Consider the following 14,857-nt stretch of genomic DNA (forward strand, 5'->3'; position numbering starts at 1 on the left):
GCTGATTCTTACATTGTCCAAATTTCTGATGGTTTGACAGGACAACAATAGTGACACCTAGATGTAGAAAGAAGGCAAACAAAATAATATTTTAAAAAAACCCAGGTGAAATGTAAGGGAGAAAGAACAAAATTAATCTAGTCTCAGACATTCAGCAATCCTAAATTAATCTGTAGTTTCAATAAGCAGTATGAAATGCAATAAAAAAGCAGCAATGTGAAATGCATCTAACCATATTCTTAATAGATACATCAAATCAGATGATGGAAATGTAATCAGCAAATTACATTTTGTCCTCCAGCAAAATACTTTATGAGATCCTTCTTGAAATAATACTTGCAAAAATTGAAATTCAAGCTGGTCTGCCAAAAAGAAGCATAAAGTTTGTGGTGCATGATATGTCATGTTTGGTAAAGCATCTGCTTTTAATACTAGGCCTAATTTTGTTTGAAAATTACATGCAGTTACTGTCAAATTTCATTTAATCCCAAACAGTGGTTGAATGGTGTCTTTGCCTTTGCTGTGTTTGCTGTGATTGCTATTAGCATAAAACCAGCAACCACAACAGAACCTGCAGAGAGTCTGTGAAGCAACAGTCAGTATGCACACAGCATTTCTGCATGTACACTGAATCCAGTGTGTTTGAATACATTAGATTTATCTCTGAGGTGCCACTCTGCCAACAGCCTTGCACAGAAATCAAAACAAGTACTACAAGGTGCTGCTAGGAGCTCTGATGCAGATCAGCATCATGTGGTCACAACTCTGAGGAATCTAAAAAGAGAATGAAGAAGAGAAAAAAGAGGATGGACCCCTATTTAAAAAATTTATTCAGCCTTTGAGAACTCACATTCACTAGGCAGATAGATGTGTGGGGACAGGTTTATATTTGTTTTGGTTTGTTCTCAACTGAAGGTAAACAGCAGAGCTCTCAATCTCAGTATCTTTTAGTCCTTGTAAATTCCTGCTTGTTGACATTTTTTGCATGCTTTTGTGTTTCGTTCCTTGTCACCAGAATATACTGATAGTGCCTGGAGATCTTCAAAAGACATGTCAGATGTGGCATTTAGGGACACAGCTTAGTGATGGATTTGGAAGTGCTGAGTTAACTGTTGGACCTGATGATCTTAAGGGTCTTTTCCAACCTCAGTGAGTCTAGGATTCTCATTATGGCAGTAAGTCACACTGCAACCTTACAGGACTTCTCTCCCTTCAGACTGAGGATACATTAATGCCTGGTGATTGCAAAACCTCAACTGGCAAGATGTGTGTTGATATATGACAATAAAAATAAGCAACATGCTAAACCTACTAGACACTCATCCAACCTTCTCTTTTCAGTCATAGGCCCTCTGAAACTGATTACTGTCTTTCCAAGGTTTTCCAAGCAATTGGATTCTGACCAACATAAAGATCACAAGACTAAATTTGCCAGCTGTTAATTCCTTTATATGCACATGGAAAACAGTTGGAGCAAGTACTATCCAAATTCAGCAACTGTTTCTTCCATCCTAACCACATTTTTACAGAAACAGAAGAACCTGACAATAGAGGCCTGTCCTTGACAGCTTCAGAGAAGGAGTCAGAATTAAATCAACCTGAAATGCTCTTTACCTATGAATATCCCCAATCCTCAATATTTAGAGCCTAGTTTATGATTTGAAGGCTTTATATCCCGTGCAAAATGTATTCATCTGAGAGACCTGATGTTTATATTGATAAACCACAGAGGGGTTCATGCCAGATTATTATTATTACATGATCTCTCAGATGAAAAGCACCTGGGACAGCTCTGTTGTACTGGAAAGCATATGTAGTTCTGCAGTATGGATGTAAACAACTCTGCTGTACATACTTCATTAGTACCAAAGCAGATATCCCAGACTCCTCTTTTTCCCATGTTGCAGTTCCCCACAAAACCGTTTTTTTTCTTTTCTTCTCAAAACCTGTCAATAACAATTGCTCAGAACAGATTTACCCCTTGCCTACACTGCCCCCAGCTTTTAGGGGAGAACAAAACTGTCTTTGCTAACACCTCTTCCTATAGATCTTCCACTTGAGTGTATCCTTTTTAAATATCACAGGAGATTTCTATCTTAAGGTGCTTTATAAATCAATTGTATTGTAGTGATTTTGACGACCTGTTTCTGTGCAATTACCAGAATGAACTGAAAACCAGCATTATTAAATAGGTGTTTGGTTGTTTTTTTTTTTCTCTCTCTCTCTTAGGATGGATTTATAGACTTCTTGGAGTTCATAGCTGCAATAAATTTGGTTATACGAGGGAAAATTGACCAAAAATTGAAATGGTATTTCAAGCTATACGATGCTGATGGAAACGGATGTATTGACAAAAAAGAACTACTAAGCATATTCTCGGTAAGCAAGTTATGACCAATAGCAAGAACATTTGACATAGTGCATTGCCCCTGAAACAGTGGTTCCTCATGCCCTGTAAATGGATTGTCTGTACTTTACCTAATGTTTTACAGTTCTAAAACCAGAATTTACAGTGGCTAGTGACACTCCTGCCATTAGTTTCTTCCCTATTGAGCATATCTAAATAGTATTTTACTCTAAGCAATAGTTCTACAGATAAAATACTTTACTTAAAGTGAAAAACTGTAGAAACACTAGAGGCATTACTGTGATAAACTATACTATAAGGCAGGGTAGAACTGTAGCAGCATAATGAATAAAACAGATGGTTACAAGTGTATGTGCCAGTCCATTGTGGAAAACTGACTTCTCAAAGTGAGCTCGCTGCAAGAAAACTATAGATGTCAACAAAATATTGCAATATTTTAATTGTTTGAAAGGCCTTTAGATTTGTGTACTACAACTGCCATTACCCCTATTTTAAAACTTAATCAGGGAAATATAATTTTACTATTAAATCACATAGTGACAGTGGGATAAAAACATTGACAAAATGTTGCAGAAAATGGGTCCACTTCAAACACACAAAAGCAAAGCAGTGCAATTCTTTCTTTAAAATTATTTCTGTATTTTTCACTTGCTCTAGTGAAATAATATTTTGAACTGCAGTAGCTGCTTTCATCCAAAAGGTATGTTAGGGTTCCTTGCAAATACCTATGGCTTAATACTGCTCCCTAAATGTACAGGACTCATTACAGATCAAAGTAACAACATAAACAAGGAAAGTACTTTTCCTGGAATTGCAATAAATGTCAGTAAAAAAGGCCTTGTCCAAAAAGATATGTCATATCTGAGACATTAATTTAGAATCGCAGAACTCCTATTAAAACTTCATCTGTCTCTACAGCTATGCAAACTTTGAACCAACAAATCATTATCAAAACTCCTTCCAGATAACCATGCACCCTTTCAATGCCCAGTTATTTTGTTTTACTGTTTAAGGTGACAGTGGTAGACAGTGACTCAGATACTTCAGGAACCACTGCTTTACTCTTAGCACTACAATAAATTTAACTGTGGCAGAAGTACAACTTTATTCTGAAGACTGTAGCAGAGTCAGACATATAAAACACCAAAAGTATCTAAAGTATGAATTAGTAATACAAATAAGTTTATGTACCCATTTTTGCAAAAATTCTCGTTTCCTTTTGAAATGGACAGGAATTTTGGGCACTTTGGGGGTTGGCATTTTTATGGTCTTATTTGATGTATTAAGGTTACTGTTTTTAAAAAACTGTAAAGTAAAATAAAGACAGTGACAGTCAAGAATTTCACATCAGTGCTGAATAAGTTTAACTTACATTTTATTTAAATACAATGATTTCTAATATAATATCAGAAATACCAAAAGAAACAACTGGCACATATAGTGAATTTTCTTACACAACACAGTTCACCTCAAGATCATTCAAGTGTAGAAAAACAAATTCTACAGTATACCCATTATAGAACATATATGCATGTTTATATATGCACATATTTTCCCAGTCAATTACTAATTGGGATATTGAGTTTGAATCTAACTCTGTAAACACATCCTTGTTGCATCTGAACCACTGGATGTTAGCATGGAGGCTCCTATTTTATTAACCCAAATGATCACCACAGTGTAAAAATTACCATCTCAGTGAATGGGATACAATTTTTCAAAAACATTCACTTATACCTTTACTCCAAATATTGAGTCCTTTTCCTACAGAAAAACAAACAAAAGAAAAAAAAAAAAAAGAAAACAAACAAACCAAAAACCAACAACAACCAAAAAACAAACTAGAGGGGATACTTTTGGTTTTCTTAACTTCTTTGGAGGTCAAGTACATTCTGCCAACTTCCAGGACTGCTGGTCTGACTTTGTTTGTGATTACTAAGTTAAACATGTCTTAATAGAAAAATAGCTTAGGCTTTCTCTGCATGTGCTTTCAGCTGTGAAAAACAGTACTGTATTTAAATCACATAGACCATAGGGCACTTTGAAGACACAGAACTCTCTAGGGCCAGTTAAAAATGCTGGTGTGGAATCTAAAGTGTATTACAGAGCAGAGGTGCCACATGGTTCTTCAGACTTTCAGAGATATGTAAATTAGTCTGCAATCTTCAGGCTGTGTTATGTTAATTAAATTGCAATCCTCATTACTGAAGATTTACTTGAAATAGCTATTTATTTAGTGATTTTTGAAAGGGTCTGGGAACTAAAGAGTTGCATTGCAATTACTGGTGCTGCCAGTGTATTGTTTTTACAACTTGATGGAAAAAACTCTGAAAGACTTTTCTGTGTTTCTGCCCTCAGGCTATCCAGGCTATAAATGGCTACACCAACATGAGTGCTGAAGAGTTCACAAACATGGTATTTCAGAAGATAGATGTGAACAATGATGGTAAGAATCTAGGTTTCGTTGGCACTGGCAGGGATTTTCCTCTGGAAGAGAGGGAGTTGCACACACTACTGAAGAACTGAGTGTTTTAGATTAACTGAAAGCCAAAACTCTTTTTTACCCATATTATTTCAGCTTTACAGTGAAGTGTAAATCAGTGACATAGGAATTACATGCAGTAGGTGCTAAAGCACAAAGGTCTTGCATTGTTCACCAAAAATGCCAGTTCTCTGGTTGCACAACAAAATGAAAGTGTAATTGAGGGGTTTTTTTAGTGTATTTGCGTTGGCTTAATCTATCTAAAATCGTTTAAAAAATACAAATAAGATGCATGGTTGTATATGCTCTAGCATGTTCTAAGGATTGGACAGCATATTGGATGTCCCTTGAAGGCTGACTGTTAACACATGCTAAAACACATGCTACTGTTTTTTTCCTCAAGATAGCTAGATTAAGCCAATTGGACTTGCATTTGTAAACTAAGACTTCAGTTCACTGCTTCAGAGTTGTTTCTAACAGAAAACTTCTCACATGTGAATATCTCCCCTCAAACTTCTAATCATGAAGATCCTCCTTCCACTGACAATTACATTTTACATCAATTGCTGCAATCACTGACAAACTAGGAATATTAGGAAAGCATTACAGAACAAAGTGAAGTCACAGACAGGAATTTTGGGCATTTTGGGGGGATATTTCTATGGTCTTATTTGGTGTATTAACGTTACATTTTTAAAAAGCTGTTTACAATATACAGTGATCTTGTGGCACATATGGAGGATGCACTAGCAGACAATTTTTTTCCCCCATCCCCTTGGCCCATTCTTTGGGTGAAGACAAATTACAAAAGGACTCCAAATAACACAGTCAGGATCTAGCATCTAAACCCAAATTCTATGATTATTCTCCAATTTGACCAGATATTTACTGCAAGTAACAATTGTATCTGAGCTAAAACATCAGCTGGAAAAATAATTTTGTGTCATACATTTTAGCAAGGAAAAGCCAGAACATGATTTATTTAGAATTATCTTCATAATAATTCCCTTTCAGACTGTTTTCCATAGTTTGTTAGTGTTTTAATTGCTGCAAAGCAACAGGACTAGCTCCACCTGAGGAACGGGCCGAGTTTTACCAAGTTTAACTTCAACTATGCTGCCTCTCTGTAGCTTCTTATTAAAGAAACGTGCAAACAGACAAATAAGTTGCAATGTCCTTCCTTACATGAAACAACAATAAATAATCTCATGGTTGTAAAGAACAATTCTTAAAACAGACCTCCTGTTGGTTTTGCAATTTATTTTCATTAGCTGGAGGAAATCCGAGGCCCATCCCGGCAGCAGCGAGCCTGGGCCTGCCAGTGCAGCCACATCTCACTGGCAACTGCAGCGCGGTTTGTGCTCTTGTGCGCTGCTGGTGGTGCTTGGAAATGTGCAGCCTGGGAACAGAAGGAAGGAATTCAAGACCAGTTGACCTGAATAAACATGAAAATGATGCCACATGTCCACGTGATGAGTCCAGGAACCCCATCCACCCAAAGACCTCAGTCAGAGGCAACACAGAGGGAAGGGGAGGGGAACGGAAAGGAATGCCTGGGATAGGAGGAGAGTTCAGCAGAAGTGAGAGGATGAGTGGCAAAGCAGGCGATGCATACAAGCATACAGACATGGCTTGTTTTGTCTCTGCTTCTGGAATGATTATGTAAGGGGACTGCTACTGAAAGAAGCAGCACAAACAATCTCAGGGCACTGCATGCCAGCCCCTGGACAAGGTCTTAGTACTTTCACTGAAGCCTAAGAGACAGGACTTCTGTCAAATTATGTCCTTCCTCTTTATATGAGCCTGTCACTGGTGTAGCAAGGACACATGTGACTAAACAGAAAGCAGCCTTTACTGACTATGGGTAGAAAGTGGTTTTCACATTTTTCAAATGCTGATCGTTTTCCTTTTTCGCATCAAGTGAAGTTTCCAAGGCTGCCATGGACAGAAACAAAACCACCAAAAAAAATCCCTACAGGTAGTACTAAAACCTGAAAAGAGCCAAAAGTCAGCCAGCTAAGCATTCACCAGACATGTACACGACCTGAATTCCTGTTCCCCTGCACCCTGGGACCCTAACTCATCCAGCTATTTTCCTTTGCTGGCCTTTTGTCATTTCTTATTTTAATGAGAAATCATTCATTGTTGTGAATTTCACAAGAAACTTTAAATCATTCTCAGAGGAAAGAATCAAGCTTTTCTTATTAAACCAAGCTTTGTTTTTCCTTCTCAAAGTAAAACAGTATTCTGATTTTTCAGTAGAAGAGATTTTAAAGTTGTCTTGCACCTTCTAAGTTATTAGCTGATTTTGACATGAGCCTAAAAAATCACACTCTAAATGACCATTTCAGTTCCCTGGAAGAATTTATCCAATCAAACCACTTAGCCAGTTTTTTTTAGTATATCCGATCATGGCTCTAAATAATCCTAGCAGTCAACACAGGTACTATGCCTAGTAATCCTCAGCAAATCACACTCTAATCTCTGTTAAAACCAGATATAGGATAAATTCCAGTTAGCTCACTGAGAATTGGTCCATACATCTAAATTCAGCCTCGATACAGGCTCCATTAGTGCCCTGTTACACACATTTATGAGCACTTACAATTGTCTCAGACTTCAGTGAAAGTTGTGTTTGACCTGTTTTAACATAAAAAAAAGTGAGTCTGAGTTCTAGGATCTGACTGATGCAAAGTAGGAAAACATTATCAAATGCTCTACCTGCATTTGCCTATCAGCAGAGAACAGAAACCTTCCTAAGGGATTCAGTCTGGCATGAATGGCCTTGTGTTGGATGGAGAATGATTGCTGGGTTTCTCAGTTCCTAAGGAGTATTTTCTTTCTTTTAGGGGAACTGACTTTGGAAGAGTTTATCAACGGTGTGGAAAGCGATGAGGACCTAATGGAATTGATTTCGAAAAGTTTTGACCTTTCCAACGTACTCAAAGTCATACAGAACGGCAGGAGGAACAGCGTCTGAAGGATCCAGTGACAGATGTGGCCTTTGTGTCATCATTTCAAGGAAGATAATATTTGATATATTCAGAGAGCTTGATGTTGTTAAATCCTGCTCGGGCAATAGCGAGCAGCCTGCTCCAGGAATAACAATTTTCACTCTTCATATATCTCCTTTTCTTTTCTTTATTCTTTTCCTTGCTCATGACTGTGGCAGCCACACGGAAAAAAAACAGCTTCGGCTGCCTATAATAGAAAAGGTATTTGATGCAGTAAAAGTAACTTACTTGGTCTCTATGAGCATGTTGACATTAAACCTCAGGCAGCAATTAAGCACCACCCAGCTGGGGGCTCACTGCACTCCAGTGGGACAGGGAAGAGTGAAAGTGCAAAAACTTGTGGGCTGAGATAAAGACAATTTAAAAGGTGAAGAAAAAGCTGTGCACTCAAGCAAAGCAGAACAAGGACTTAATTCACCTCTCCCCATGGGCAGGCAAGTGTTTAGCCAGCTCCAGGAAAGCATGGATCCATCAAGCATAATGGTGACTTGGGAAAACAAATGCTATCACTCTGAACATTCCCTCCCTTGCTTCTTCTTCCCCAGCTGTATATGCTGAGCATGACACCATATGGTGTGAGATATCCTTGGGGTCAGTTGGGGTCAGCTGTTCCAGCTGTGTCCCCTCCCAGCTTCTTGTGCACCCCGAGCCTTCTCACTGGTGGGGTGAGAGGCAGAAAAAGACTTGATGCTATGCAAGCACTTCTCAGCAGTAATGAAAACATCTTTGTGTTATCAATGTTGTTTTGGTCACAAATCCAAAACACAGCCTCATACCAGCTACTATGAAGAAAATTACCTCTATCCAAGCTGAAACCAGCACATTCTCTTCTGTTCAGATAAATCAATAAAATAATAAAAATAATACAAAATGCAACCTTTCTAGATGACACAGAGTTAATAAATTTCTTCTTTTAATTCTGGGGTTTTTAACCCTACTTCCTAAAGGGTGGACACAAACTTCTAGGTAGGACTGGGTTCTATCTAGATCAATTAAGAGCAAAGCCTACTTTGTATTAATCTAACATTTGCTCTAATCAGTACTCAAAATTGAATTACAGTCTCTGGGAAACACCTCAGTCAGCTTAATATTCCCAAGATGTGTATCATCCTTAACAAGCCTTCTACAACTCTTGATTTTATTACATCCGTAAATTAAAATAATGTGATATTTTGATGTTTCTTTCAGGGTTCCGTTACTGTTCTTTCAAGTTAACCTTTTATAAAAGTGCTGGAATTAAATTTTTTATCTTTCTAGAGCAAAATTAGAAGTTCAAAGAATAGCTAAAACCCAAATCATTTTCCAAGCACTCCAAGAGATTTGTGTCCTTTGACTTGTATGTCCTCCTTTGCAAAACAATTTGTTTTCACTGGCCTCACCCCTAATTATGACACTGCTGGCTTCTCCAAAACAGACAGCCTTTCCCTGACAAGGAGTACTAATTTAAGTATCTTTGTCCTGCCCAGATACCTGGGTGAAAGCTTTTAGCAATTGAGTTTCTTTGAGATTTTACCTCCTTTCAAACTAGGTTGCAATTGTCTCTGAAGGTGGTAGCTGTCAGGAGTGAAGGGAAGGCATTTGCAGACGCATGATCACATATTCCTCATTTTTTAGGAAACCAGGCTCAAAACAACACAACTTTACTTTATAAATAATGAGATTAATTCTATGAGCTGAGATGGAATGGCATGAAATATCTGCAAAAGGAAAATTATAGTTCTTTCTGGTTCTATTGGGATTGATTCTCAAGTCTGTAACAAGTTTTATCAAATTACTATATTATAAGACTAAGTTCTCCTTGGCTGACAGTGCCCTGTAGGCATCACACTAATATTAGTTATTGTTAGAAGCATCAGTTTTATACAAAGTAATTTGTGCAAGGATTGGTGCAGATTGAACAAAACAATTTTTAAGACTTCAATACGAAAATGTTTTTCTTCCAAATTCCCTTCAAATCCATGTCCACTGCAAATGAAATGTACTCCATCATCTACCATTATTATCCCAGGTTCTAGGTATAGTAAGAGCATGCCATATGCATCACTTGACATTATAAACAGTCCTGACATTATAGTTCTGACATTTGAATCTTTTACATCCTTAAAAAAAAAAAGACAGAGAGAGAGAATGATGTATGAGATTGCTGGTGGTTTGAATATTAAGTTCTTGTATTTATTCATCATTGACACATTAATATGTCACTGTCAGTATCAGTTTTCTCACACCCAGACTTCAGAAAGCCACTTCTCTTAATCTAATGCTTTTCTATTTGAAGCTGATGAGGGTGGTGTCCTTCAGAATTGCCTTTACAATATGTAAAATAAAATGGTTCAATCTAAGCAGCTTGGGCAGCTGTGTTTTGGACTTCTGGTTTTAAACTAATGAAGTGATGGACTTGGAAAAATGACTACTATCTACGTATACTGACTTTTTTTTATAAGGGATTTTAAAAAGAGCATTTTAAATTTGCTTAATTTTTCTGTGTAACTGTAATTATATGAAGTGAATTACCAATTCATGGAGAGTGTTGTGTTGCATTAAAAAATGATAAATATAAGGAAATTCTTTGCCATATTTTGTTAAACTAAATTTTAAAGGTGTAGATGACATGCTCATTTTCTACACTTTAATCTAAAAATCATTTAGCATAAACCTGTGTAATTAAGAAGCAAATATCTTTCCACTTTAATGTAAACACTGCGGCACATAATTTCAAAAATTATTTACCTACAGTAACTCCACATGTTTGGGACTATGCATAAGAGTCTATCTAATTTATAATTTTTTTTTAAGTTCGCTTCCTTTCACTACTTAAGCACAACTTGATAAACAGCTGCTTGAGATAAATGCATCATGGCCACAGTTTCTATTGGTCTTGTTTTTATAAACTTGTCAGCTGCTCATCAAGTGTATCAGTGGAATCAGGTGGCACACAGAAAACCTGTCAAGTGTGAAGCTGCAGCTCATCTTTCTGGACCTGCTTTGTAGTCACAAGGGTAAGCTGTAAGTTGACCTGACTATCAGAATCTCTATTACTAGTTTAATAGACAGCAGGAAAAAGAAGCCCAGTGCTGGATCATGTTATGTACACACCTTAGCAAATACTTATGTGGTTTAGGGCAGTGCTGAGCTGCTGATCCTGAGGGCTGCTAGAGCCCGCGGGAGCGATTTTGCTCAGAAGCCCCACATGGGAGAAAAAAGACATTACAGCAGATGCTCTCAAGAAGTGTCTTTGTCAGCAAGATTGATGCAGACACCAGCTGTGAGTGTCTGGAGAAGCTGGACTGCCTGCATCATCATCACAGGGGGGTAGGCTTTAATTAAGATGGATGTGCACCGAGAATAGCTAATCATTTTGTCACCATATTCACCTTGGAAAGAATTACAGGTTTTAAATTCACTCTGTGTAGCTGGGTGAGCTTTGCCAATCCACAGGGTAATTGATAGTTTCTTTTCTAATATAAGCTCTTTTAATGTTAAGAAATCCTTATAACTTACACTTTATTGCATCCAAACAGCTAGCAGTAATTAGCCTGACAGTCCCCTTTTTCAAACAATTCCTAATTGTCCTAAAATTATCTCCTTTTCTAGTGGCGCAATATGCTAAGAAAATAAATAGGTACTTTTTTTTTCCTGAGAATATAGGAATTCAAAGCCACAAGTAAATTGCCTTTTCTAGTAGATATGAAATTAGCATTAACAGTCAGGATTAAACCTTATGCTATAGTCATGCATCCATGACAAAATGGGATGATAGCTTGCCATGATGTGGAAGAGATCTCATAGTTGCATTTAATTTTTGCTCTTATGTAAGATTAGCTGTACCATACAGACCATAACAGCTAAAAACTCAGCTGAACACCCAAAGCTGGAGTTCCCTGTGTGCAAGGGCGTATGTCCATTTACTTGGAGAGATTTCTAGAAGTTTTGCATGATTATAGAACTTGCTGAAGATATCAGGGAGAGATTTTTAAATGCCATTTTGAAAACTTCTGCTAAATACAGTATAATACTCAAAAAAAAAATACGAAATCTATGTAGTTTTACACTGTACTTTTTGACCTGCCGTTACTATAAACCTGACATAAAAAACCCCACAAGTAATGGTCCCTCGCCAAGGCAAACAGCTCCAGTGCAGGCACATCACACAGCAGAGCAGGGAATCACTGCAAGCAGGGGGAATTTCTAGAGCCAGGGAAACTGCAGGAGATGGCCAAGAGCCATGTGGAGCCGGCGGCTTTCGCCCTGGAGCGGCTCCCTCAGCATGGGCTGAGTCAGCTGTTCCCACTCTCTCATAAGGGTCCCGTAGCCAGCACGGTGAACAGAGTGGCAACAGGGTGTAATGTGGGAGTTCACACAGGCAGGGTGAGCAAAAGGTCTCCCCTCCAACCATCTGGGAGCAGTCAACAGAGGCAGCGAACAGACCCAGTAGTTGGTGAAGAAGGGCATAAAGAGATCTTTTTATCCCCAGTCTTACTAATGCACACTCCCTCAGGTATGGTTCTGACACACTGCAGAGCTCATTCCCCTGTAGCTGCTGGAGTCCCTGCACCAGCCACGTCAGAGGCCTCCAACCAGCCAGACCTTCTGATGGTACATGTAGCTCTCCGAGTCTCTCCCTCAAAGGCAAAGAGCCTTGCAGAGAGATCTTGACAAATGAGAGGGCTGGGCAATCACCAACTGTATGAAGTTTAACAAATGCAAATGCCAGATTCTGCATGGGATGAGCCAAACCTGGATGTACGTACAGACTGGGGAATGAGACACTGGAAAGCAGTGCTGCAGAAGGGGACCTGGGAGTCCTGGTTTAGGGCAAATTGAATATGAGTCAGCAATGCCCTGGCAGCCAGGAGGGCCAACCGTGTCCTGGGGGGCATCAGGCAAAGCATCACCAGCTGGTCAAGGGAGGGGATTGTCCCGCTCTGCTCTGCACTGGGGCAGCCTCACCTTGAATATTGTGTGCAGTTTTAATCACCACAAAAGTAGGGCAATGAAGATGGTGAAGGGCCTTGAGGGGAAGTCATATGAGGAGTGGCTGAGGTCACTCGGTCTGTTCAGCCTGGAGGAGACTGAGGGGAGACCTCACTGCAGTTACAAGTTCCCCATGAGGGGAAGCAGAGAGGCAGGAACCAATCTCTTTTCTTTGGTGACCAGGGATGGGACCTGAGGAAATTACATGAAGCTGTGTCAGAGGAGATTTAGTCTGGATATTAGGAAAAGTTTTTCATCCAGAGGGTGGTTGGGCACTGGAACAGGGTCCCCAGAGAAGTGGTCATAGCACCAAGCCTGACAGAGTTCAAGAAGGGTTTGGACAGTGCTCTCAGGCCCATGGTGTCATTCTTGGGGCTGTCCTGTGCAGGGCCAGCAGCTGAACTTCAATGGAACTATATCGTGTTGGACTACATGGACCAACTTGAAAAGTGGCATCTTCTGCTTAGGCCTGCACTGATTTTGGCCTTACATCAGCCATGTGAGAGAAGATTCAGCCATCAAAGATAACTTGGACAGTAATTCTAAAAGTGTTCCTGTGTCACTACTTAATTCTATTTCCACCTCCTCTGCAGTAGAATCACAAAAGGGTTTAGGTTGAAAGGGACCTTAAAGATCACCTAGTTCCAAACCCCCTGCCATGGGCAGGGAACTTTCCACTACAACAGATTACTCAGAGGCTCATCTAGCCTGGTCTTGAACACCTCTGGGGATGGGGAGTCCACAAGCTGTAAGAAAATTTAAGACAGCTTGCTAAGCAGTTTTTACTGTGCTTACAAACAACACTGCAATGAACACTAGCTTTTAAATTGCTAAACCATCAAATGATGCTGGCTCCAGTTTGAAAGTGAGGCCTGAATTTTTCTGTCTCATTTAAAGCTGCACTGTTTACAAAAACCAAAGATTAACTCACATCCCATGCAGGGATGTGAGAGGCTGGGGGGGAGGTCTGGACAGAGTCACATAACACCCAAAAAGACCACAGAAAAGAAGAAGCAGGGGGAGAAACCTTAAAAGGGAGAGGAGGTAGCAAAGATCAGGCCTCATGAAAGGGATATCATGTTGTGACAATCTCTGTCCCTAAGGGACATGTCTAAAAGTCAAAGTCTAAATGTCAGAACACTGAAAAGAGGAAAAGAAGAGACAAAGGCTATGGAGAGGTATGTTCGTGTTGTGACTGTTCTGTACCTTGGACAGTACTTGACAACTCAGTTGCTTCTACCAGTGTGCAACAAAACCTTATGCAGAAAGTATACAGTATTTAATCTGAGGGTCTGTCTGAGATTTGGCCTTCCTTGATGCCTTAATGGAATTGCAAAACTTTTCCAACAACACACTGTTGAAGGTAGAGCCCGAAGTGGTCAGACACACTTATCACCTCCTGTGCAAAGGTACAAACCAAAATTGTCTTCTGAAATTGTCTAGCACACAGAAACAAGCAGATTAACCACGTTACAAATAAAGAATCTGAAACAGTGATAATCTGCCCAGCAGTTTCTTCTACCTGAGGAGAGACACTGGTGGTATTGCACCTGATTTCTCAAATAGCAACGGAACTAACCACTCAAGATATCTTTTGTTTATTCACTGAGAATGTTCAACCATCCAGAAAAACAAAAGCACCTTTCATTGTTTCTGTCTTATTTTCATTAGCCATGCAAGTTAGCAAGGTAGAAATGGGTGCATTGGCATTTAGGAAACACAGTAAATTCTTCCTCACAAGTCACTAAATGTTCTCTGAATGGCAATTCTCAATAGAGTCTGAGCAACTGATGTAAAGAGAAAATTGTCAATATTTTATTCTCCTATCCCATGAGCCATCTAGTCTTCTGGCTTTTTGAATATACATAGCAATTACAGATTTTTTAGATTTCACCTTTCCTGGAAAACTCAAAGTACACTCAGAATGATAAATGAATATGAACTTACAATCCATTTGTGGTCCCATATAAGTCAATGATCCCATTGATTGCAAACCAGAACAGAATTTCTTCACACTGACAT

At 39.0% G+C, this 14,857-nt stretch overlaps 1 protein-coding gene across 1 annotated transcript in view; it reads left to right on the forward strand.

Moving 5' to 3' along the window:
* GUCA1C (guanylate cyclase activator 1C) overlaps positions 1 to 10,203 on the forward strand; it is a 38,868-nt gene extending 28,665 nt beyond the window's left edge. The window contains exons 2-4 of the mRNA XM_064644131.1: positions 2,230 to 2,379; positions 4,727 to 4,814; positions 7,700 to 10,203. Of these exons, the coding sequence (XP_064500201.1) occupies positions 2,230 to 2,379; positions 4,727 to 4,814; positions 7,700 to 7,830 (369 nt within the window). The 3' untranslated portion in view covers positions 7,831 to 10,203. The remainder of the gene's footprint in view (positions 1 to 2,229; positions 2,380 to 4,726; positions 4,815 to 7,699) is intronic.
* Positions 10,204 to 14,857: the final 4,654 nt, after the last annotated feature.

Source organism: Pseudopipra pipra, chromosome 2 (assembly GCF_036250125.1).
Source record: "Pseudopipra pipra isolate bDixPip1 chromosome 2, bDixPip1.hap1, whole genome shotgun sequence".
In the NCBI taxonomy this organism is placed as follows: Eukaryota; Metazoa; Chordata; class Aves; order Passeriformes; family Pipridae; genus Pseudopipra; species Pseudopipra pipra.